The sequence below is a fragment of the Petromyzon marinus genome, chromosome 73, assembly GCF_048934315.1.
Source record: "Petromyzon marinus isolate PM22_M1 ecotype Great Lakes invasive population chromosome 73, UKy_Petmar_22M1.pri1.0, whole genome shotgun sequence".
Classification (NCBI taxonomy): Eukaryota; Metazoa; Chordata; class Hyperoartia; order Petromyzontiformes; family Petromyzontidae; genus Petromyzon; species Petromyzon marinus.
The window spans coordinates 5487795-5512434 of NC_133739.1; the positions used below are offsets into that span (position 1 = coordinate 5487795).

Here is a 24640-nt window from a genome sequence, read left to right on the forward strand (position 1 = left end):
CTGTCCTTATCAGGGCCGAGACTCTGTGCGGCTCAGTGGTGAGACCCCGGGAACCCCTGGCCCGACGTCCGTGTAAGGGCCGGGTCCAGTGGGTCAGGGGTCGGAACTCGCACCCTGGCTAGGGCGAGTTAGAACACATTCCTGCGGAGGGGGCTGGTAGGAAATTTTGAAGTAATTATGAAGTAATTATGTACGGATATTCAAGCCAAACTTGTTAGGGTCGTGCGCAGAAGAAAGCAAAATGAAAAGTGAGCAGAATTATAAAACGACGCCAGAAAGTGCAGTGTAAAAGAGGTCGCACCAGAAAGTGCAGCGTTATAATCCCCTGCCTCCTGTGAATTAATCCCGGTTGGGCTTCCAGTCCATATCAGGGCACCACGGGGTGACCAGCCCCTGCCCACCCAGCCCCACCCCACCCAGCCCCACCCCTCCCACCCCCCACCCAGCCCCACCCAGCTCCTCCCCACCCTCCCCTCCCCACCCAGCCCCTCCCCACCCAGCCCCTCCCCACCCAGCCCCTCCCTACCCTCCCCTCTCCACCCAGCCCCACCCCTCCGACGTGGACAGACATACACCAATTAATCCCCTGCCTCCTGTGAATTCATCCCGGTTTGGGCTTCCAGTCCACTACGTTTCCTACCAGTAATAGCCTCCCCCTAGGCACCCATAGCCGGAGGACCCTGAGTGTAGTCCTGTGTTAGGGCACGTTAGCCCAGAGGCAGTACCTCCCCAAGACAGTAGGTGTAGGAGGACAGTAACCCTGAGTGTTCTGGGACTGTACTGCCGAGCGAGGTATTTTAATAAAGTGTTGCCTCAAAGAACCGTCTCCGACATCTACCGAATCCACAACACTACACAAAGTCCATGGGCAACAAACAAGTCCAGCAACCTTCTACCAAGCATTATTTGGCCCATGCCTCCAGGCCAGGAGGCTGCCGTCATGACCCACTCAGGCATTAACGTCACTCAACAGGATGAGTCTATTCCAAGGGGCCACCCCTTAGCTAACACCTGTGACAGGCGGTCATATGAAGGCATCAGACTCATCAGGTTTGCCTGCATCCCCTCAACTGATGTTCATTTTCGATGGTGGTGTTAGTCACCACCACCACCACCATTCTTCGCCTCCCATTCATGGGGAGGCGAGCGCACATTAGCCTGGGACTGACAGCTCCCCCACACCTAACCTCCCTGGCTCCCAAAAACCCACACTCATTGTTCTGTTCAGAAGCAGAGCCACTCTCTGTTGTTTGGCAGTTCCTGCCCTGAGTGTAGAACTGTCCACTCATGATGACTGGAGCCAGAACGAGAGGTCCAGATGGTACAGGTACAGCTCCTGACAGAGGAGTGGCAGACTCTCCTCCGCAGTGAGCGTTCTGACATTCCACGTGGTCACCCCCCGCAATGGTCTCCTGCCGTTTATGGAGGAACCCCGAGGGTATGGGTTCCGTCCCCTGGATACGCCAAATGGGATTTGGCTGGGAGACGTCACACAGACGCCTGCTCCCTTTCAGGACAGCCCCGTGGGCGTGTGCCGAGGTAAACGTAACCGTTGGTAGTGGAGTGGTTACCAGCCCCATCCATCTGCATAGCCACAGACACGCAGAGAGAGACAGAGCCACACGGAGAGAGACAGAGGGCCACACACACGAGGATCCCCATGAGAGAGAAGGCGGTGGGGGGGAGGGAGAAGAAGCTGCACACTCACCTGTGAGTAGGTGACGCCAGGCCCCTCGTAGGTGATCTCCACCACCTCTTCCACACCCAGCGCCTCTGCCTCCATCATCAGAGCCATCGCCTCTGCCTCCTCGTCGTCCTGCTGCTGCCGGTCTTCCTCCTCGCGCGACGTGGCCACGGCCGCCACCTCCACCGACATCACCACCTCCTGCTGCTGCTGCCCCTCGCCTCCCTCACAACTTTGAGCGCCTTCACCTCCCTCGACGTCGCCCCGCAATGCCTCAGCGACCACTTCCGCTTTCCCCCTCTCCTCCTGCTTTTCCTCCTCCTCCATCTTCTCCTCCATCTTCTCCTCCTCCTTCTCCTCCTCCTTCTCCTCCTTCTCCTCCTCCTTCTCCTCCTCCTTCTCCTCCTCCTTCTCCTCCTCCTTCTCCTCCTCCTTCTCCTCCTCCTCCTTCTCTTCATCCTTCTCCTCCTCCTTCTCCACCTTCTCCACCTTCCCCTCCTCCATCATCTTCATCATCTTCATCTCATTCTCTCTCTTGCCACTGCTGCTCCCCCCCACCATGCCCCCCAGAGACGCCGAGCGGACACGGCCACCCCAAGAGCCACCCCTGGAGACACCCCACGCACCTCCCCCTCGGTCCAGTTTAACCCGCTTGGGGGACACACCCTCAGAGACGTCCACCTCCTCCAGCAGGTGCTTCACACCACCTGCAATGCACGGGAAGAGACAGAGAAATGGGGGGGGGGGGGGAGAGAGACACGGGGGGGGGGGGAGAGACACGGGGGGGGAGAGACACGGAGGGAGAGACACGGGGGGGGGGGGAGAGACACAGGGGGGGGAGAGACACAGGGGGGAGAGATACAGTGTGAGAGAGACAAAGGCAGAGGCATAGGGAGAGAGACGTGGGGAGAGAGACACGGGGGGAGGGGGCGGAGAGACACAGGGGGGAGAAGAGACACAGGGGGGGAGAGACACGGGGGGGGGAGAGACACGGGGGGGGGAGAGACACGGGGGGGGGAGACACGGGGGGAAAGACAGGCAGAGACATAGGGAGAGACGTGGGGAGAGAGACGTGGGGGAAGAAACAAGGACATAGTGAGAAGGAAACAAAGAGCATGGAATTTTAACACGACCTACATCTCTGCTTTAATTGACTTGGCAAAGGCCTATGATACCATCAGTAGACCAGGGCTCTGGGTTGTTCTTCGTACTTTCAGAGTCCCTGACTCTATGGTCACAATCATTAAGGGCCTTCGTCATGGTGGGCAGGCCCGGGTAATGCTACGTGGCCAGGAGTCAGAGCCATTCCCTGTTCACCTTGGGGTGCGACAGGGATGTCCCCCTCTGGCCCCAACATTAATGAACATCTTCTTTGACCACGTAGTCCGAGAATCTTTCCACAGTACCATCTGGTATGGATACAATGGGAGGCTGAGCGATGCCTGTCTGCGTGTGTGAATCTGCGTGCGTGGGTTTCTGCATGCGTCTGTGTGAAGCTTTGCGTGTCTCTACTTCACTCCGCACAGCCCTAGATTTGTCTATCCACATCTTTCTTCGTTTGTCTCTCTCCCAGCGTGTCTATGTCCCTCTCCCAGTGTGTACGTGTCTTTCCCCGCCTGCCCGTGTCTCTCCCCGCATTTGCCGTGTCTCTCTGCATGCCCGAGCCTCTCTGCATGTCCGTGCCTCTCTCTGCATGCCCATGTCTCTCACCCCGTGCGTCTCCGTGTCTCTCACCGTGCGTCTGCGTCTCTCGCCCCGCGTATCCGTGTCTCACCCCGTGTGTCCGTGTCTCTCTCCCCACGTGTTTGTGTTTCTGCCCCCGCGTATCCGTGTCTCTCCCCGCGTGTCCCATGGCTCACCCCGCGCGTCTCCGAGCTGCCCGTCGTCCGGGAGCCTCTCACAGAGGACGCGACAGGCCAGGCCCGCAGGCTCCAGAGAGCGCAGCGAGCGCGGAGAGATCAACGACGTTGGGGGAAGAGGAGATGGTGCTGAGCTACGCACTGCGGGCGGAGTCGCGCATGATGGTGATGATGGTGGTGGTGGAGGTAGAGATGGTTGTGATGGTGACGCTGATGGTGGGTTTGATGATGGTTGTGATGATGAGGACGCCTTGGGTACGGAGGTATCCAAGGAGATATCTAGAGGCAACAAAGGGGGTGGGTTGGTGAGAGTGAGGGCAATTGTGAGTGTACGCAATTGAGTCCACGAGCGAGCATGAGTGTATGTTAGTGAGGGAGTAAGCGAGCGAGTGCACGTGAGTGAGCGAGTGTGAGTGTACGTGTGTCAGCGAGTGTGAGTGTACGAGTGTGAGTCAACATGAGTCGGTGTACAAGTGTACGAGTGTGAGTCAACGTGAGTGAGTGTACAAGTGTGAGTGTGAGTCAACGTGAGCTAGTGTACGAGTGTGAGTCAACGTGAGTGTACGAGTGTATGAGTGAGTGTGTGAGTGAGCTAGTGTACGAGTGTGTATGTGTGATGTGTGAATGATGGGGAGCAGTAGTGTAGCAGTTAGCACTACGCTGCGCTATGAACCCGGCGACCCGAGTTTGATTCGTGCTCATGGCCAAAACCAGTGACGATTGTCTAAACCGGTCAAGGGCCTCCCCTAGGTCGGCAAAGACTTAAATGAGTCCCTGGTGCGGTGTGTAAACATCGACACAAGGGAAGATAAAGGCGGCCGGGAGTGGTGTTGGCCACCCACCCCCTCATGTGCTGTGTCAGCCTTCATAGGTGCTACTCGCTAAGAGCACTTGCACCAACAGTTTGTTAAGGCTATACGGGGGGTATTTATATTTGTCTTTGTGTGTAAGGGTGAGTGAGTGTGCGAGTCTAAGACGGTGTGTGAGTCTGCGTGAGTGAATGGGCGAGTCAGCATGTGTGAGAGTAAGTCAGAGTGAGTGTGCGTGTGAGCGAGCGTGTGAGTGTGCGAGCGAACGGTGAGTGTGTAAGTGAGCAAGTGAGTGTTTGAGTGTGCGAGTGAGTGCGTAAGTGAGTGAGTGTGCATGTGTGAGCGTGCAAGTGAGTGTGCATGTGTGAGCGAGTGAGTGAGTGTGCATGTGAGCGTGCGAGTGAATGTGCATGTGCGAGCAAGTGTGAGTGAGCGAGCATGTGCACGTGAAACCTCACCTGTGTTAAAAGCATGTCCATCTCTCAGTTCAGACTCCTCCACAGCCAAGACAGACTCCGCCTCCCTGAGTAGGCACACACACACACTCAGCTGTGAGCCAGTGAGAGTGTGTATATATATACAATCTATGGGGAGTGGTAGTGCAGTGATTAGCGTGCTGCGCTATGAACCCAGCGACTCGAATTGGATTCCTTCTCACGGCCACCAACGGCGATTATCTGAACTGGTCCTGAGCTTCCTTCCCTAGGTCGGCTCAGCCTCAAATGAATACCTGGTGTGTTGTGTGAACATCGACACAAGGGAAGACAAAGGCGGCCGGGCGTGGTGTTGGCCATCCACCCCCTCCGTGTGCCGTGCCGGCCTTCATAGGTGCTCGCTAACAGCACTTGCCCGAACAGTCTGTGAAGGCTATACAGGGGATCTTTGTCTTCGTCTAGTGGTGTGTGTGTGTATAGTTGTGTATGTGTGTGTATAGGTGTGTGTGTGTGTGGTCCGGCGAAACAACGTCCTACCTCCTTGTTGGTGCCGGACGGTCACGCTGTGGTGAGCAGTGCCATGGGGGGAGGGACCAATATCAATTGGCCATTCCCCTCATGGTATTTGTAGCCAACACAGCAGCCAAAGGGGGTTCTGGACAGGTGTGAGGGGGCTGGTAACGCCTCCTACTTAAATAAATAACCACAAAATCGCGGAAAAAACATCTAGCTCAGCTTGTGCCCGAGGACCCGGGGGGACAGGCCTCTGTGACTTCTCCTGGCCAAACCCCATTTGGCGGAGCCAGGAGACCGAATCCTTACCCTCAGGGTTCCTCCAGAAACAACAAAAAGCCTCTGCGGGTGGCCACGTGGAATATTCGAATGCTCACTGCGGATCAGAGGCTGCCACTCCTCGATTGGGAGCTGGACCGATCTCTGTGGTATTCAGGAGGTCCGGTGGACCGGCTCTGGCTTCAGTCACCATGAGGGATGGACAGTCCTCCACTCGGGGCAGGAAATTGATAAACAACAAGGAGAGGCTCTTCTGAACAAAAGAATGAAGGGGGTGTGGGAGCGTGGCAATGAGGTGTGGGAAGCTGTAAGCTCCAGCCTACTTTTGGCGGGGAGTGGTGGTGGTTACTTATGCCCCCACCGAAGATGAACATCAGTGGAGGGATGCAGGCAAGGCCGATGAGTCAGATGCCTTCTATGACCTCCTGTCACAGGTGCTGGCGAAAGTGGCCCCTCGGGATAGAGTCATCTTGTTGGGTGACTTTAATGCCCAAGTTGGTCATGATGCTAGCACTTGGTCTGGAGTGATTGGAAGACATGGGCCAGATCAGCTCAACAACAACGGTAGGAGGCTGCTAGATTTTTTAACAGCCCATGTGCTTGTAATTACCAACACGCTATTCCGGCATCGGCGCATCCACACCACATCATGGATGCACGCCGGGTCCAAGCAAGAATATCTGCTGGTGACGGAACAGCAGATGCGGGCCCATGTGCTTGACACCAGGACCTATCATGGAGCTGATCTGTCCACTGACCATATGCTTGTTACCTGAAAGATGCGCCTGCCATTCTTCAAATCCGGTGGTGGGTGTACATCCAGGAACCAATTCGAAACCACAATGGCCTGGTCTCAGCTGGATGATGAAAGTTGCAAGTGGGAATTTCATCATCACTTGCAGCTGGAGTTGGCATCGTGCCTGATACCGAGGGGAAATTGGAGGTTTAGGACTGTGGCTCATACAGCTGCAAGGGCTGCTTTGGATGAACAGTCCAAACCTCCCCAGAGACCCTAACTGACAGAGGTTACAGGCTCACTCTCACCGGCTACAGCATCCCATGTCAGAGAATGAGGATGCTTACCGCAGCCTACTCTCGGAGGTTCGGAGAGCTGTCCGGCGCTGCAAAGATGGGTGGTGGTCACGGGTTGCTGAGGAGATGGAGTCTGCCTCAGTAGCTCGCGATCACAAATTACCTTCACTCCATCAAAAAAGTAACTTGCAGCGCCACACCTATCACCATCATAAGGGGAAAGTGATCCGATCTGTGTCCCCCAGAGATTTTCTGACCATTTTTGTGAGGCCTTGGGGGAGGAGAAATCCCTCAGTCTGAAAAACATCATGGGACAAAGTGGGGATGACCCTGCTGAGGCTGCGGTGCCTCAAATATTGGAAGAAGTCACCCCCTGTGAGTGGCTGGCTGAAGCGCCATCTGTTGAGGAAGTACAAAAGGCGATCCAGTCTAAGACCAGAAAATGCACCGGGCAGAAATTATCTCCCTAACGAAATGCTGAGGGAGGGTGACTTTTCTGCGCAGACTGCCCTACTTGACATCATAATAACAGTCTGGACCATTGGACGAGTTCTGCAGGATTAGAAGGATGCCCTGGTGGTCCCCCTCTTTAAGAAGGGGGACCGCACAGACTGTAACAACTACAGGGGCATCTCCCTCCTCAGTGTGCCGGGAAAGGTCCTGGGAAGGATTAATCAACATCGCCTTGCCAGACACGCTGAGGAGAGGCTTGCGGAACCGCAATGTCGTTTCAGGAAAGGGTGGTCCTGCACAGATACCACATTTTCTGTCCATCTGCTACAGCAGAGGTTTAGGGAATTCCAACAGGACCTACATCTCTGCTTTATTGACCTGGTTAAAGCCTATGATACCATCAGTAGGCCTGGGCTCTGGGTTGTTCTTCGTGCTTTCGGAGTCACTGACTCTATGCTCACAATCATTAAGGACCTTCATGATGGTGGGCAGGCCCGGGTAAAATTACGTGGGTGGGAGTCAAAGCCATTCCCTGTTCACCTTAGAGTGTGACAGGGATGTCCTCTGGCTCCCACATGATTTAATACAGTAAAACCTTGGATTGCGAGTAACTTGGTCTGCGAGTGTTTAAACTTATCAAGTTAAAATAAATTTTAACTTGATAAACGAGCCATGTCTTGCAATACGAGCAGTACATACAGTATACGCTTTGTCTGCCGAGTGTTACGTGATCACAACTGAGCCGATGGTTCTTCTCCCTCTCTCGCTGCGGGATTGTGGGTAATCGTCTCCCATGCTCGGTCTCAGTCGGCGTGCCTTACTCGTATAGTCAACATCCGTGCGAGCATATACTGTTTACTATAGTGGTGTGACCACGTGTGTGTGTGTGTGCGTAAAGCATTTTTTATTTTGTGTCCAAGTGTAGTGACTGTTCTTTAGTAACTGTACTGCAACAATGGCCCCCATGAAATCCTCAAAAGGAGGCAAAAGCAAGTGTCATTGGATAGGTTCCTTGTTAAAGTCGCACAAAAAGAAAAATATTCCAGTGAGTTAACAGATGGCAGTGATTCCGTTAGTGACAGTAAAAGTCGTCCTACACAATAACCCTCCTCCTCCTCTCCTCTCTCTCGTCTCCCTCACACTAGCCACGATTAAATTTAATGAATTAATTTGATTACTTTCTATTAAATTTAAATAATGAAAATATGAAAAGGTATTTTGCATTAATAATTTTCATTAGAATATTTTTGGGTTGTGGAACGAATCAGTTTCCATTATTTCTTATGGGGAAATTCGCTTTGATATACGAGTGCTTTGGATTACAAACACGTTTCCAGAACGAATTATTCTCGCAATCCAAGGTTTTACTGTATCTATTTCGACCACGTAGTTCGTGTAACCTTCGATGGCTGTACAGGAGGAATTTCCATCTGGTGCAGATACAATGGGAGGCTGATCAGTGCCCGGGTACGGTCAAGGGATGGCTCCCTAATGGTCAATCATGTTACGTATGCTGATGATCTGGTGATTGCTGTTCACTCAAAGGGGGAGTTGGAGGCGCTGCTGCTGAACCTGGAGAGTGCCACGAAGAGGTGGGGGCCTTACCAACAGCCCCACCAAAACTAAGCACCTGCCTGGGTATTTTATGCCATCAAACACTCTACCACCACAACTCCCAATTGGTGATGGGGCAATTGTGGAGAGAGTGGAGAGTTTCCCATACCTGGGCAGTTTGCTCATGACCAGCTCCGGTTTGACAGCAGAGGTCTCACTCCAAATCAGTTGAGTGGCATTACCTTTTCATCGGCTGTGTTACCCTCTCGTGAAGCTACCTGGTCTGTCGCTCCACACGAAGCCTCAGGTCTTCTCGGCCATGCTCATGCCCTCCCTTCTCCATGCTTGCGAAACGTGAACCCCCCCCTCCTAATGGAACATCTTCACCGGTTAGAAACATTTAGGCTGGCCTGCCTAAGATCCATCATGGGTTTAACCAGGTCGGATTATGTGAGGAGGTAAAAAATCCTTAAAAGATCTCCACAAAGTCCCATCAGTGAGCTCCTCTGGCAGGTAAGGCTGCGTTGGCTTGGTTATGTAGCCCGCATGCCCAGCCACCGCATGCCTAAACAGCTTTTGTTCGGTCGGATCGAGGGGGCTAAACGGGTGCAGGACGGGCTAGAGAAGAGATGGAGTGACGTGGTACAGGAGGACATGGAGCTGAGTGGACTTGCCAATGACTGGTACCAGCGGTGTCAAAATCGGCCTCTGTGGAGGAGGCTCGTGAAGGACGCTACTGGGCAGTTGGAGGCAGTCGCCCTCCAACAACAACGGAAGGCGGAGGAGCGACGCTCACAACAACGAGCGGAGGGCCGGGTGGCTAAAACACAGCAAGTTGGCACAGTAAGGGGCACAGGTGGCGCATCAGCCAGTCATCTCAGTCGACCCATGGCATCTGGGTCTGTCCCGTGACCTCCTGCCAGCGGGCATTCAACGCTTCAAGTGCACATAGCCTGGCACAAGCGCCGTGGTTACGTCACCGCCGCTTAGTGGCGAATGGCAGGTATTGGTATTGGTGTGTATAGAGCTGTGTGCGTGTATGTGTCTATACGGTGTGTGTGTGTTTAAGTCACCGGCTGCTGCTGCTGCTGCTGCTGCTGTTGCCGTTGTTGACGGTATCGTCGTGTCCATCGTTCCGCCTGCGTGGCGACGCCACCGCCGACCCCTCCTCCCCAGGCCCCCTCCCCCGGGAGCCCTCGGGGCCCCCAACCAGCTTCTGCATCTCCCCCGGAGAGATGGGGACCCTGAGCAGATGCAGAACCACCCGCGCCTCCCTACACACGGGCACCACACAGACCACACACGCACCACACACACACACACATGTACCACACAAGCACATAGATGCACACACACCACGCAGACACCGACACCACACACAGACACATACCACACACAACACACACACACCACACCACACACACCACACACAAAGATCCCCCGCATAGCCTTTAACAGACTTTTGGGGCAAGTGCTGTTAGTGAGTAGTAGCAGAGGCTATGATGGCCGGCACTGTGGCACACGAGGGGGTGTGTGGCCAGCACCACGCCCGGCCGCCTTTGCCGTCCCAGTGGCAATGTTTACAACACACCGCAAACAGGTACCCATTTAAGGCTGAGTCGACCTAGGGGAGGCACAGGACTGGTTCAGATAATCGCTATCACTGGTGATGGCCATGAGCGGGAATTGAACTCGGGTCATTGCTGGATTATACATAGATATTGACGTAGATATATCTAAATATAAACACATATACAGGTCCGAACGCTGTGTGAGTGAGCACTGAGTGAGTGAGCGCTGAGTGAGTGAGCGCTATGAGTGAGCGCTGTAAGTGACCGCTGTGAGCGCTGTGAGTGAGCGCAGTTAGTGAGCGCTGTGAGTGAGCGCAGTTAGTGAGGGCTATGAGTGAGCGCTGTGAGTGAGCGCTGTGAGTGAGCGCTGTGAGTGAGCGCTGTGAGTGAGCGCAGTTAGTGAGCACTGAGTGAGTGAGCGCTGAGTGAGCGCTATGAGTGAGCGCTGAGTGAGTGAGCACTGAGTCAGTGAGCGCTGAGTGAGTGAGCGCTGAGTGAGTGAGCGCTGTGAGTGAGCGCTATGAGTGAGCGCTGTAAGTGAGCGCTGTGAGCGCTGTAAGTGAGCGCTGTGAGTGCTGTGAGTGAGCGCAGTTAGTGAGCGCTGTGAGTGAGCGCAGTTAGTGAGCGCTGTGAGTGAGCGCAGTTAGTGAGGGCTATAAGTGAGCGCTGTGAGTGAGCGCTGTGAGTGAGCGCTGTGAGCGCTGTGAGTGAGCACTGAGTGAGTGAGCGCTGAGTGAGCGCTATGAGTGAGCGCTGAGTGAGTGAGCACTGAGTCAGTGAGCGCTGAGTGAGTGAGCGCTGAGTGAGTGAGCGCTGTGAGTGAGCGCTATGAGTGAGCGCTGTAAGTGAGCGCTGTGAGTGAGCGCAGTTAGTGAGCGCTGTGAGTGAGCGCAGTTAGTGAGCGCTGTGAGTGAGCGCAGTTAGTGAGCGCTGTGAGTGAGCGCAGTTAGTGAGCGCTGTGAGTGAGCGCAGTTAGTGAGCGCTGTGAGTGAGCGCAGTTAGTGAGCGCTGTGAGTGAGCGCTGTGAGTGAGCGCTGTGAGTGAGCGCTGTGAGTGAGCGCTGTGAGCGCTGTGAGTGAGCGCTGTGAGCGCTGTGAGCGAGCGCTGAGTGAGCGAGCGCTGAGTGAATGAGCGCTGTGAGTGAGCGCTGTGAGTGAGCGCTGTGAGTGAGCACTGTGAGCGCTGTGAGTGAGCACTGTGAGTGAGCACTGAGTGAGTGAGCACTGTGAGTGAGCGATGTGAGTGAGCACTGTGAGTGAGGGCTGTGAGCGCTGTGAGTGAGCGCTGTGAGTGAGCACTGTGAGTGAGCACTGAGTGAGTGAGCACTGTGAGTGAGCGCTGTGAGCGCTGTGAGCGCTGTGAGTGAGCGCTGTGAGCGCTGTGAGTGAGCGCTGAGTGAGTGAGCGCTGAGTGAATGAGCGCTGTGAGTGAGCGCTGTGAGTGAGCGCTGTGAGTGAGCGCTGTGAGTGAGCGCTGTGAGTGAGCGCTGTGAGTGAGCACTGAGTGAGTGAGCGCTGTGAGTGAGCGCTGTGAGTGAGCGCTGTGAGTGAGCGCTGTGAGTGAGCGCTGTGAGTGAGCACTGTGAGTGAGCACTGTGAGTGAGCACTGTGAGTGAGCGCTGTGAGTGAGCGCTGTGAGTGAGCGCTGTGAGTGAGCACTGAGTGAGTGAGCACTGAGTAAGTGAGCACTGTGAGTGAGTACTGTGAGTGAGCACTGTGAGTGAGCGCTGTGAGTGAGCGCTGTAAGTGAGCACTGTGAGTGAGTGAGCACTGAGTGAATGAGCGCTGTGAGTGAGCGCTGTGTGTGAGCGCTGTGAGTGAGCACTGTGTGAGTGAGCAGAGTGAGTGAGCGCTGTGAGCACTGTGAGTGAGCGCTGTGAGTGAGCGCTGTGAGTGAGCGCTGAGTGAGCGCTGTGAGTGAGCACTGTGAGTGAGCGCTGTGACTGAGTGAAGGAGTGAATGAAGGAGTGGGTGAATGAGTAGGTGAGTGGGGGGGTCGATGGGGTGGCAGGGAGGGGGGAGGTGGGTGAGTGGTTGGGGGGGGGGGGTCAGTGGCGGGTGGGTGGATGTGCGAGTGGGTGGGTGGGTGGGTGTGCGAGTGGGTGGGTGTGCGTGTGGGTGGGTGTGGGTGGGTGTGGGTGGGTGAGTAGGTGAGTGATACACACGTGAAGAAGGAGAGGTAGAGGAGAAGCAGCAGGGAGTGGGTCAATGCTGAGGCTTAGCACAGCTAGAGACCACAGACCGCACACACACACGCGCGCACACACGCACACGCACTCACACACACACGCACACACACACGCACACACACACACACACACGCACACACGCACTCACACCAACAAGCACACACACAGGGAGGAGGCGGCACACACACACACACATATTTGAGAAAGTCAGACTCCAGCATCACCGCACCTCGTGTACTGTATCTGTGTCTCTCCCGTGTGCGCTGTGTCCGTCCCGTATATATTGTGTCTGTGCCTGTCCCGGGTGTACTGAGTCTCTCCCGTGTGTCCTGTGTCTGTCCTGTGTCTCTCCCGTGTGTCTGTATCAGTCCCGTGTGTGCTGTGTCTGTTCCGTGTGTACTGTGTCTGTGTCTGTCCCGTGTGTACTGTCTGTCCCTTGTGTACTGTGTCTGTGTCTGTCCCTTGTGTACTGTGTCTGTCCCGTGTGTACTATGTCTCACCAGTGTGTACTGTGTCCTGTGTCTGTCCTGTGTCTCTCCCGTGTGTCTGTATCAGTCCCGTGTGTACTGTGTCTGTCCCGTGTGTACTGTGTCTGTGTCTGTCCCGTGTGTACTGTCTGTCCCGTATGTACTGTGTACTGTGTCTGTCCCGTGTGTACTGTCTGTCCCTTGTGTACTGTGTCTGTGTCTGTCCCGTGTGTACCGTGTCTGTGTCTGTCCCGTGTGTACCGTGTCTGTCCCGTGTGTACTGTGTCTGTCCCGTGTGTACTGTGTCTGTCCCGTGTGTACTGTGTCTGTCCCGTTTGTACTGTGTCTGTCCTGTGTATACTGTGTCTGTATCTGTCCAGTGTGTGCTATATCTCACCAGTGTGTACTGTGTACTGTGTCTGTCCCGTGTGTATTATCTGAGGCAGTGGCAGTGTTAAGTAAGATGCAAGTGTGGGTCTGCATGAGTCTGAGTCTTCATTCGTGTGGGCTGTACAGTGTGTGTGCAGTGTAGTATGTAGTAGTGTGTGTGTGTGCAGTGTGTTGTAGTATGTAGTGGTGTGTGTATGTGTAGTGTAGTATGTAGTGGTGTGTGTGTGTGCAGTGTGTTGTAGTTTGTTGTGTTGTGTGGTGTAGGCGAGTGCAGGGCTGAATGCCATGAGGTGTGAAGAGGGGGTTGTATGTGATGGGGTTGAGGTGTGTGTGTCTATGTTCAACTTCTTTCACGTCGTACGTAGCCAACGGTACTGATCGAAGGTGCTGGGGAAAGATAAACTTTACACAAAAATCAGTTATCAATAAATGAGTGTCAATCGAGAGGATTTGAACGTGCATAGCTACAACGGCTTCCTAACATCGGAGGGAAGAGCATTCCAGACGGCATCCGAAAGCGCCACGCGATGATGCGTTGACGGCCGTCTTTGTTCGATGGGCTGAGCCAAAAGCCGCTCCTGCTGCTGTGGTGACGAGCGGAGTGTCGAGTGATGACGAGCGGAGTGTCGCCTGATGACGAGGGGAGTGTCGAGTGATGATGAGCGGAGTGTCGCCTGATGACGAGCGGAGTGTCGAGTGGTGACGAGCGGAGTGTCGAGTGGTGACGAGCGGAGTGTCGAGTGATGACGGGCGGAGTGTCGCCTGATGACGAGCGGAGTGTCGAGTGGTGACGAGCGGAGTGTCGAGTGGTGACGAGCGGAGTGTCGAGTGGTGATGAGCGGAGTGTCGAGTGGTGACGAGCGGAGTGTCGAGCGGAGTGTCGAGTGGTGACGAGCGGAGTGTCGCCTGATGACGAGCGGAGTGTCGCCTGGTGACGAGCGGAGTGTCGAGTGGTGACGAGCGGAGTGTCGCCTGGTGACGAGCGGAGTGTCGAGTGGTGACGAGCGGAGTGTCGAGTGGTGACGAGCGGAGTGTCGAGCGGTGACGAGCGGAGTGTCGAGCGGTGACGAGCGGAGTGTCGAGTGGTGACGAGCGGAGTGGCGAGTGGTGACGAGCGGAGTGTCGAGTGGTGACGAGCGGACTGTCGAGTGGTGACGAGCGGAGTGTCGCCTGGTGACGAGCGGAGTGTCGCCTGGTGACGAGCGGAGTGTCGAGTGATGACGAGCGGAGTGTCGCCTGGTGAAGAGCGGAGTGTCGAGTGGTGACGAGCGGAGTGTCGAGTGGTGACGAGCGGAGTGGCGAGTGGTGACGAGCGGAGTGTCGAGTGATGACGAGCGGAGTGTCGAGCGGAGTGTCGCGTGATGACGAGCGGAGTGTCGCCTGGTGACGAGCGGAGTGTCGAGTGGTGACGAGCGGAGTGTCGCCTGATGACGAGCGGAGTGTCGCCTGGTGACGAGCGGAGTGTCGAGTGGTGACGAGCGGAGTGTCGAGTGGTGACGAGCGGAGTGTCGAGTGATGACGAGCGGAGTGTCGAGTGGTGACGAGCGGAGTGTCGCGTGATGACGAGCGGAGTGTCGCCTGGTGACGAGCGGAGTGTCGCCTGGTGACGAGCGGAGTGTCGCCTGGTGACGAGCGGAGTGTCGAGTGATGACGAGCGGAGTGTCGAGTTGTGACGAGCGGAGTGTCGAGTGATGACGAGCGGAGTGTCGAGTGGTGACGAGCGGAGTGTCGCCTGATGACGAGCGGAGTGTCGAGTGATGACGAGCGGAGTGTCGAGTTGTGACGAGCGGAGTGTCGAGTGATGACGAGCGGAGTGTCGAGTGGTGACGAGCGGAGTGTCGAGTGATGACGAGCGGAGTGTCGCCTGGTGACGAGCGGAGTGTCGAGTGATGACGAGCGGAGTGTCGCGTGATGACGAGCGGAGTGTCGAGTGATGACGAGCGGAGTGTCGAGCGGAGTGTCGCCTGGTGACGAGCGGAGTGTCGCCTGGTGACGAGCGGAGTGTCGAGTGGTGACGAGCGGAGTGTCGAGTGATGACGAGCGGAGTGTCGCGTGATGACGAGCGGAGTGTCGAGTGATGACGAGCGGAGTGTCGAGCGGAGTGTCGCCTGGTGACGAGCGGAGTGTCGCGTGGTGACGAGCGGAGTGTCGCGTGGTGACGAGCGGAGTGTTGAGTGGTGACGAGCGGAGTGTCGCCTGGTGACGAGCGGAGTGTCGCGTGATGACGAGCGGAGTGTCGCGTGATGACGAGCGGAGTGTCGCCTGGTGACGAGCGGAGTGTCGAGTGGTGACGAGCGGAGTGTCGCCTGGTGACGAGCGGAGTGTCGAGTGATGACGAGCGGAGTGTCGCCTGGTGACGAGCGGAGTGTCACCTGATGACGAGCGGAATGTCGCCTGATGATGAGGGGAGTGTCGAGTGATGACGAGCGGAGTGTCGCGTGATGATGAGCGGAGTGTCGCCTGGTGACGAGCGGAGTGTCGCCTGATGACGAGCGGAGTGTCGCCTGGTGAAGCGGAGTGTCGAGTGGTGACGAGCGGAGTGTCGAGTGGTGACGAGCGGAGTGTCGCCTGATGATGAGCGGAGTGTAGCCTGGTGACGAGCGGAGTGTCGAGTGGTGACGAGCGGAGTGTCGCCTGATGACAAGCGGAGTGTCGCCTGGTGACGAGCGGAGGGTCGAGTGGTGACGAGCGGAGTGTCGCCTGGTGACGAGCGGAGTGTCGCCTGGTGACGAGCAGAGTGTCGAGTGATGACGAGCGGAGTGTCGCCTGGTGACGAGCGGAGTGTCGCCTGGTGACGAGCGGAGTGTCGAGTGATGACGAGCGGAGTGTCGCCTGGTGACGAGCGGAGTGTTGCGTGATGACGAGCGGAGTGTCGCCTGATGACGAGCGGAGTGTCGAGTGATGATGAGCGGAGTGTCGCGTCGTGACGAGCGGAGTGTCGAGTGGTGACGAGCGGAGTGTCGAGAGTGTCGCCTGATGACGAGCGGAGTGTCGCGTCGTGATGAGCGGAGTGTCGAGTGGTGACGAGCGGAGTGTCGAGTGGTGACGAGCGGAGTATCGCCTGATGACGAGCGGAGTGTCGCCTGCTGACGAGCGGAGTGTCGCCTGATGACGAGCGGAGTGTCGAGTGGTGACGAGCGGAGTGTCGAGTGGTGACGAGCGGAGTGTCGCCTGATGACGAGCGGAGTGTCGCCTGGTGACGAGCGGAGTGTCGAGTGGTGACGAGCGGAGTGTCGAGTGGTGACGAGCGGAGTGTCGAGTGGTGACGAGCGGAGTGTCGAGTGGTGACGAGCGGAGTGTCGAGTGATGACGAGCGGAGTGTCGCGTGGTGACGAGCGGAGTGTCGCCTGATGACGAGCGGAGTGTCGAGTGGTGACGAGCGGAGTGTCGAGTGATGATGAGCGGAGTGTCGCGTCGTGACGAGCGGAGTGTCGCGTCGTGACGAGCGGAGTGTCGCCTGGTGACGAGCGGAGTGTCGAGTGGTGACGAGCGGAGTGTCGAGTGGTGACGAGCGGAGTGTCGAGTGGTGACGAGCGGAGTGTCGAGTGGTGACGAGCGGAGTGTCGAGTGATGACGAGCGGAGTGTCGCGTGGTGACGAGCGGAGTGTCGCCTGATGACGAGCGGAGTGTCGAGTGGTGACGAGCGGAGTGTCGAGTGGTGACGAGCGGAGTGTCCCGTGGTGACGAGCGGAGTGTCGAGTGATGATGAGCAGAGTGTCGCCTGATGACGAGCGGAGTGTCGCCTGGTGACGAGCGGAGTGTCGAGTGGTGACGAGCGGAGTGTCGCCTGGTGACGAGCGGAGTGTCAAGTGGTGACGAGCGGAGTGTCGAGTGGTGACGAGCGGAGTGTCGAGTGATGACGAGCGGAGTGTCGCGTGATGACGAGCGGAGTGTCGAGTGATGACGAGCGGAGTGTCGCGTGATGACGAGCGGAGTGTCGAGTGGTGACGAGCGGAGTGTCGCCTGATGACGAGCGGAGTGTCGCCTGATGATGAGCGGAGTGTCGAGTGATGATGAGCGGAGTGTCGAGTGATGATGAGCGGAGTGTCGAGTGGTGACGAGCGGAGTATCGCCTGGTGACGAGCGGAGTGTCGAGTGGTGACGAGCGGAGTGTCGCCTGGTGACGAGCGGAGTGTCGAGTGGTGACGAGCGGAGTGTCGCCTGGTGACGAGCGGAGTGTCGAGTGGTGACGAGCGGAGTGTCGAGTGGTGACGAGCGGAGTGTCGAGTGATGATGAGCGGAGTGTCGAGTGATGATGAGGGGAGTGTCGAGTGGTGACGAGCGGAGTGTCGAGTGGTGACGAGCGGAGTGTCGCCTGATGACGAGCGGAGTGTCGCGTCGTGATGAGCGGAGTGTCGAGTGGTGACGAGCGGAGTGTCGAGTGGTGACGAGCGGAGTATCGCCTGATGACGAGCGGAGTGTCGCCTGCTGACGAGCGGAGTGTCGCCTGATGACGAGCGGAGTGTCGAGTGGTGACGAGCGGAGTGTCGAGTGATGATGAGCGGAGTGTCGCGTCGTGACGAGCGGAGTGTCGCCTGGTGACGAGCGGAGTGTCGAGTGGTGACGAGCGGAGTGTCGAGTGGTGACGAGCGGAGTGTCGAGTGGTGACGAGCGGAGTGTCGAGTGGTGACGAGCGGAGTGTCGAGTGATGACGAGCGGAGTGTCGCGTGGTGACGAGCGGAGTGTCGCCTGATGACGAGCGGAGTGTCGAGTGGTGACGAGCGGAGTGTCGAGTGATGATGAGCGGAGTGTCGCGTCGTGACGAGCGGAGTGTCGCGTCGTGACGAGCGGAGTGTCGCCTGGTGACGAGCGGAGTGTCGAGTGGTGACGAGCGGAGTGTCGAGTGGTGACGAGCGGAGTGTCGAGTGGTGACGAGCGGAGTGTCGAGTGATGACGAGCGGAGTGTCGCGTGGTGACGAGCGGAGTGTCGCCTGATGACGAGCGGAGTGTCGAGTGGTGACGAGCGGAGTGTCGAGTGGTGACGAGCGGAGTGTCCCGTGGTGACGAGCGGAGTGTCGAGTGATGATGAGCAGAGTGTCGCCTGATGACGAGCGGAGTGTCGCCTGGTGACGAGCGGAGTGTCGAGTGGTGACGAGCGGAGTGTCGCCTGGTGACGAGCGGAGTGTCGAGTGGTGACGAGCGGAGTGTCGAGTGGTGACGAGCGGAGTGTCGAGTGATGACGAGCGGAGTGTCGCGTGATGACGAGCGGAGTGTCGAGTGATGACGAGCGGAGTGTCGCGTGATGACGAGCGGAGTGTCGAGTGGTGACGAGCGGAGTGTCGCCTGATGACGAGCGGAGTGTCGCCTGATGATGAGCGGAGTGTCGAGTGATGATGAGCGGAGTGTCGAGTGATGATGAGCGGAGTGTCGAGTGGTGACGAGCGGAGTATCGCCTGGTGACGAGCGGAGTGTCGAGTGGTGACGAGCGGAGTGTCGCCTGGTGACGAGCGGAGTGTCGAGTGGTGACGAGCGGAGTGTCGCCTGGTGACGAGCGGAGTGTCGAGTGGTGACGAGCGGAGTGTCGAGTGGTGACGAGCGGAGTGTCGAGTGATGATGAGCGGAGTGTCGAGTGATGATGAGGGGAGTGTCGAGTGGTGACGAGCGGAGTGTCGCCTGATGATGCTTTACAGCTCCTTGACGAGATCAGCAGCAAAGTGTGTGGTTCATTTTGCACTTTGTGTGTGCGATGACCTGACAGTAATAACGCTGTGTTCAAATTTTGATTTAAAGCTTTCGTGACTGCAGTAATTCATATTCTTAGTTTTTTCGGTAAAGTCACGTTGAAGAGAAACAACAAAATAACAAAATATATATAAAACAATAAAAATTCTCACGACGTTTCGACCATAACTCAAACGGTTATTTTGTTGTTTCTCTTCAACGTGACTTTACCGAAAAAACTAAGAAAACGCTGTGTTCGTTCGGCAGCCGGAAGCCAATGCAGCTCAGCGAGCACCGCACGGACACCGAGTGGCATCTTGGACCACCCCGACACGGCACTCGTCAGAGTTTTGTACTCGCTGCTGCAGCTTGCTCATGTTTTGTTTGCCAGAAGTCTCTTTTTAGAGTAGCGAGTTGCAATATTCGAGCCTTGTAGATGCTCCTACTATGCTACTACAACTACGCTACCACTACAACGCTGCACACGCAACCGCCATGTTGGCTATGTCGCGACTCAACAGTGACCGAATGTGTCGTAGAGCCCCGATATGAAAATTGCGTGACCAGACTCTAATTTACACGCGGTGGTGAAACAACAATCTGGTTGATTATGGTGCTGAGGCTCTTTAGATACGAGTAGAAAACTGAATCCTGGAATCTGCGACCGCCACACCCGATCCACTCAATAAAAATGTCACCTGGGCCCGAGTGCCAACCGCAAGCACCTCCAATTTCTCTGGATGAAGAAGCAGCTTTGTTTCGTACAAACCACACACGTGCACCGCTCACGAGCAATCTTCATTCATGAGTGTGAGAGAGTGAGTGAGTGTGTGTGTGTGTGGGTAAGATAGTGCGAGCGAGTGTGAAAGTGAGTGTGAGAGCGAGGAGTGTTCGTGGGTAAGCAAGTGGGTTAGTGGGTGTATGAATTAGTGAGTATGTGAGCAGGTGAGTGGGTGAGTGAATTAGCGAGCAGTTGAGCGAGTGGGTGTGTATGTTGGTCCGTCAAAACAACCCCCTACCTCCTCGTGGTGCCGGACGGGCAATGTTGTCGTGGGCAGTGCTGTGGAGGGAGGGCCAATTCAGATTGTCCTATCCCCTCATGGCGTTTGTGACCACCACAGCGGCCAAATGGGGGCTCTGGACGGGTCCGAGGGGCTGGTAACCCCTCCACCTTGAATTAATTACCGCTAAACCACAACGGACAAATTTAATTAATAAGCTTGTGCCGGAGGCCCCGTGGGGACAGGCGTCTATGACGTCTCCTGGCCAAACCCCATTTGGCGGAGCCAGGAGACTGAATCCTTACCCTCGGGGCTCCTCCAGAAACATCAAAAAACCACTACGTGTGGCCACGTGGAATGTTCGAATGCTCACTGCGGAGGAGAGGCTGCCACTCCTCTGTCAGGAGCTGGACCGGTACCGCCGGGATCTCTGTGGTATTCAGGTCCGGTGGACCGGCTTTGGCTACTGCCAGCATGAGGGGTGGACAGTCCTCTACTCGGGGCAGGAGACTGCCAAACAACAGGGAGTGGCTATTCTTCTGAACAAAAGAATGAAGGGGGTGTGGGAGCATGGCGGTGAGGTGTGGGATGCTGTAAGCCCCAGGCTACTTTGGAATCGTCTTCCTATCAACCGGAGGAAAGGAGTGGTGGTCGCGGTTACTTATGCCCCCACTGAAGACGAACATCCGTAGAGGAATGCAGGCAAGGCCGAAGAGTCAGATGCCTTCGATGACCTCCTGTCACAGGTGCTAGCTAAAGTGGCCCCTCGGGATAGTTATCTTGTTGGGTGACTTCAATGCCCGAGTTGGTCATGATGCTGGCACCTGGTCTGGAGTGATTGGAAGGCATGGGCCAGATCAGTTCAATAACAGCAGGAGGCTGCTGGATATTTGTGCAGCCCATGAGCTTGTAATTACCAACACGCTGTTCGGGCATCGGCGCATCCACACAACATAATGGATGCACGCCGGGTCCAACCATAACATCTGCTGGTGACGGAACAGCAGATGTAGGCCCATGTCCTTGACACCAGGACCTACCGTGGAGCTGATCTGCCCACTGGCCATCAACTTGTCATCTGTAAGATGCGCCTGCCATTCTTCCACTCCCGTGGTGGGTGTACACCCAGGACCCCATTTAAACCCTTAGTGGTATGGTCTCAGCTAGACGATGAAAGTTGCAAGTGAGAATTTAATCATCGCTTGCGGCTGTGGTTGGCATAGTACCCCACTCCTCCTGATGTCGAGGGGAATTGAGAGAGGCTTAGGACTGTGGCTCATGCAGCTGCAATGGCTGCTTTGGGTACACGGTCCAGACCTCCCCAGAGAGGTGTTCAAGCTGGCCGAGATAAAAGCGACAGGCCCACTCTCATCGGCTACAGCATTCCACGTCGGAGGATGAGGAAGCTTACCGCAGCCTTCGCTTGGAGGTTCGGAGAGCCGTGAGGCGCTGCAAATATGGGTGGTGGTCGCAGGTTGTTAAGGAAATGGACTCTGCCTCAATGGCCCGCGATCACAAATCGCTCTTTAATTCCATCATAAAAGTAACCTACAGCGCCACACCTATTACCATCATTAGGGGAAAAAATGGTGATCCAATCTCCGACCTCCAGGAACAGGTTTGCAGATTTGCTGAGCATTTCTGTGAGGTCCTGGGGGAGGGGAAATCCCTCAGCCTGGATAACAAAGTGGGACAAAGTGGGGATGATCCTGCCGAGGCTGCGGTGCCTCATATATTGGAAGAAGTCACCCCCTGTGAGTGGCTGGCTGAAGTGACATCTGTTGAGGAAGTACTAAGGAAAGGCACCGGTTAGAGATGATCTCCCAAGCGAAATGTTGAGGGAGGGTGGCGTTTGTGCAGAAACTGCCCTAGATGACATCATCACAACAGTCTGGATCCCTGGACGGGTTCCGCAGGACAGGAAGGATGGCCTGGTCATCCCCCTCTTTCAGAAGGGGGACCGCACAGACTAACAACTACAGGGGCATTCACTCCTCAGCATGCCGGGAAAGGTCCTGGCAATGATTATTCAACATCGCCTTGCTAGGCACGCTGAAGAGAGGCTTGCGGAGCCCCAATACGGTTTCAGGAAAGGGCGGTCCTGCACAGATGCCATATTTTCTGTCCGTCTGCTACAGCAGAGGTGTAGGGAATTCCAACAAGACCTACATCTCTGCTTTTTGACCTGGTCAAGGCCTATGATACCATCAGTAGGCCTGGGCTCTGGGTTGTTCTACGTGCTTTCGGAGTCCCTGACCCTCTGCTCACGATCATTAAGGACCTTCATGATGGTGAGCAGACCCGGGTAAAACTACGTGGCCGGGAGTCGGAGCCATTCCCTGTACACATTATTTAACATCTATTTCGACCACGTAGTTCGTGAAGCCTTCAATACCTGTACAGGAGGAATTTCCATCTGGTACAGATACAATGGGAGGCTGATCGATGCCCGGGTGCGGTCAAGGGATGGCTCCCTATTGCTCAACCATGTTATGTATGCCGATGACCTGGTAATTGCTGCTCACTCAGAGGAGGAGTTGGAGGCGCTGCTGCTGAACCTGGAGCTTTCCACTAAGAGGTGGGGCCTTGCCATCATTTCCACAAAACTAAGCACCTGCCTGGGTATTTTGTACCATCGGACACTCCACCCTCACAACTCCCAATTGGTGATAGGGCAGTTGTGGAGAGAGTGGAGAGTTTCCCATACCTTGGCAGTGTGTTCATGACCGGCACCGGTTTAACAGCACAGGTCTCACTCCGAATCAGTCGAGCGGCATTACCTTTTCATCGGTTGCGTAACGCTGTGTGGAAGCTACCTGGTCTGTCGCTCCGCACGAAGCTTCAGGTCTTCTTGGCCACGGTCATTCCCTCCCTTCTCTATGCTTGCAAAACGTGAACCCCCCTAATGGAACATCTTCGCCGGTTAGAAACATTTAGGCTGGCCTGCCTACGATCCATCCTCCGGCAGGCAAGGCTGCGTTGGCTGGGTCATGTAGCTCGCATGCCCAGCCACTGCATGCCTAAACAGCTTTTGTTCGGCCGGATCGAGAGGGCTAAATGGGCGCGGCACGGGCTAGAGAAGAGATGGAGTGATGTGGTACAGGAGGATGTGGAGCTGAGTGGACTTGCCGATGACTGGCACTAGCGGTGTCAAAATCGGCCTCTGTGGAGGAGGCTCGTAAAGGACGCTACTGGGCAGTTTGAGGCAGTCGCCCTCAAACAACAACGGAGGGCGGAGGAGCGATGTTTACAACAACGAGTGGAGCGCCGGGTGGCTAAAGTACAGCAAGTTGGCACAGTAGGGGGCACAGGTGGTGCATCAGACAGTCATCTCAGTCAGTCGACCCATGGCACCTGCTGGGTCTGCCCTATGACCTCCTGCCAACGGGCGTTCGACACTTCACGTGGCCTCAAGGTGCACATAGCCTGGCACAAGCGTCGTGGTGATGTTACAACTTAGTGGCGAATGGCGGTTGTTGTTTTTGGTGAGTGAGTTCATGTGGTGAGTGGGTGAGTGAATTAGCGAGTATTTGAGTCGGTGAATGAGTGGGTGGGTGGGTGAGTGAGTCAGTGAGTGGCAGGTGAGTAGTTGTTTGAGTGTGTTAGTGGGAGAGTGGCAGGTGAGTAGTTGTGTGGGTGAAGCTCATGAAGGACGCTCCTGGGCAGTTGGGAGGCAGTGGCCCCTACAGCAACAGCGGAGGGCGGAGGAGCGACGCTTACAACAATGAGCGGAGCGCCACGTGGCTAAAATTCAGCAAGTTGGCACAGAAGGAACCTGCGTCTGTCCCGAGACCTCCTGTCAGCGAGCCTTCGGCACTTCACGTGGCCTTAAAGTGCACCTGGCCTGGCACACGCGCCATGGTGATGTCACCGTCACTTTGTGGCGAATGGCGGGTATTGGTATTAGTATTGGGTGAGTGTGTGGGTGGGTGAGTGTGTGAGCGAGTGGGTGGATGAGCGAGTCAGTGAGCGAGCAGGCAGGTGAGTGAGTGAGCGGGTGAGCGGGTGAGCGAGTGAGCGGGTGAGCGAGCGGGTGGGTGAGTGACTGTGGATCGGTGGCCGTGAGCGTGGGTCTCACCGCAGCTCCGCTTGAGGGGTTCGTGGTTGAGTGCCCTTGCTTTCTGTCTCCATGGCAGGTCTGCACGGAGGGGTAACGGAACCCCGCAGCCCCCCCCCGCTCGTGGCTGGGGGGGGGGACACGGCTGGCTCTGTGCTTCCTCAGACCTGCGGTGACACCACACGACCACCGTCACATTCACCACCACCTGCACCCATCAACTCGCTTACTCGCCCAAGCACATCCACCACTATCACCTACCCACCTGCTCACTCACCCACACATCAAAACACCATCACCCAACCACTCACGCACTCACCCACCCACCTGATTACTCACTCACCCACCCACTCAGTTACTCACCCACACCAAGACAAAGATCCCCGTCGAGCCTGTAAGAGACTGTTGGGGCAAGAACTGTTAGCGAGCAACACCTATGAAGGCTGGCACAGCACACCCGGCCGCCTGGTGATGTTTACACACCTCACACTCGGTAGACATTTGAGGCCGAGTCGACCTAGGGGAGGAGGCCGAGATCCGGTTCAGATGATCGTAACTTGTGTTGGCCGTGAGCGGGAATCGAACTCGGGTTCCCCGCCGGGTTCGCAGCACAGCATCGATCCAACCGCTACACCACCGCTTGCTACAGCTGTGATCCAATAACCAATACCCGCCATTCACCACGGTG

The 24640-nt window shown here is 56.3% G+C and overlaps 1 protein-coding gene across 3 annotated transcripts in view; it reads right to left on the reverse strand.

Moving 5' to 3' along the window:
* LOC116957376 (uncharacterized) overlaps positions 1–24640 on the reverse strand; it is an 81123-nt gene that overhangs the window by 47377 nt on the left and 9106 nt on the right. For 2 of the 3 annotated variants that reach the window (XM_076055863.1, XM_076055862.1), the window contains exons 2-6: positions 23974–24119; positions 9691–9891; positions 4811–4875; positions 3544–3822; positions 1709–2391 (exon numbers count right to left, since the gene is read on the reverse strand). In XM_076055863.1, coding sequence (XP_075911978.1) covers positions 1709–2391; positions 3544–3822; positions 4811–4875; positions 9691–9891; positions 23974–24026 — 1281 coding nt within the window. In that variant the 5' untranslated portion in view covers positions 24027–24119. Of the gene's footprint in view, positions 1–1708; positions 2392–3543; positions 3823–4810; positions 4876–9690; positions 9892–12352; positions 12415–23973; positions 24120–24640 lie in introns of those variants that run through there. The other variant, XM_076055864.1, reaches the window with a different exon arrangement.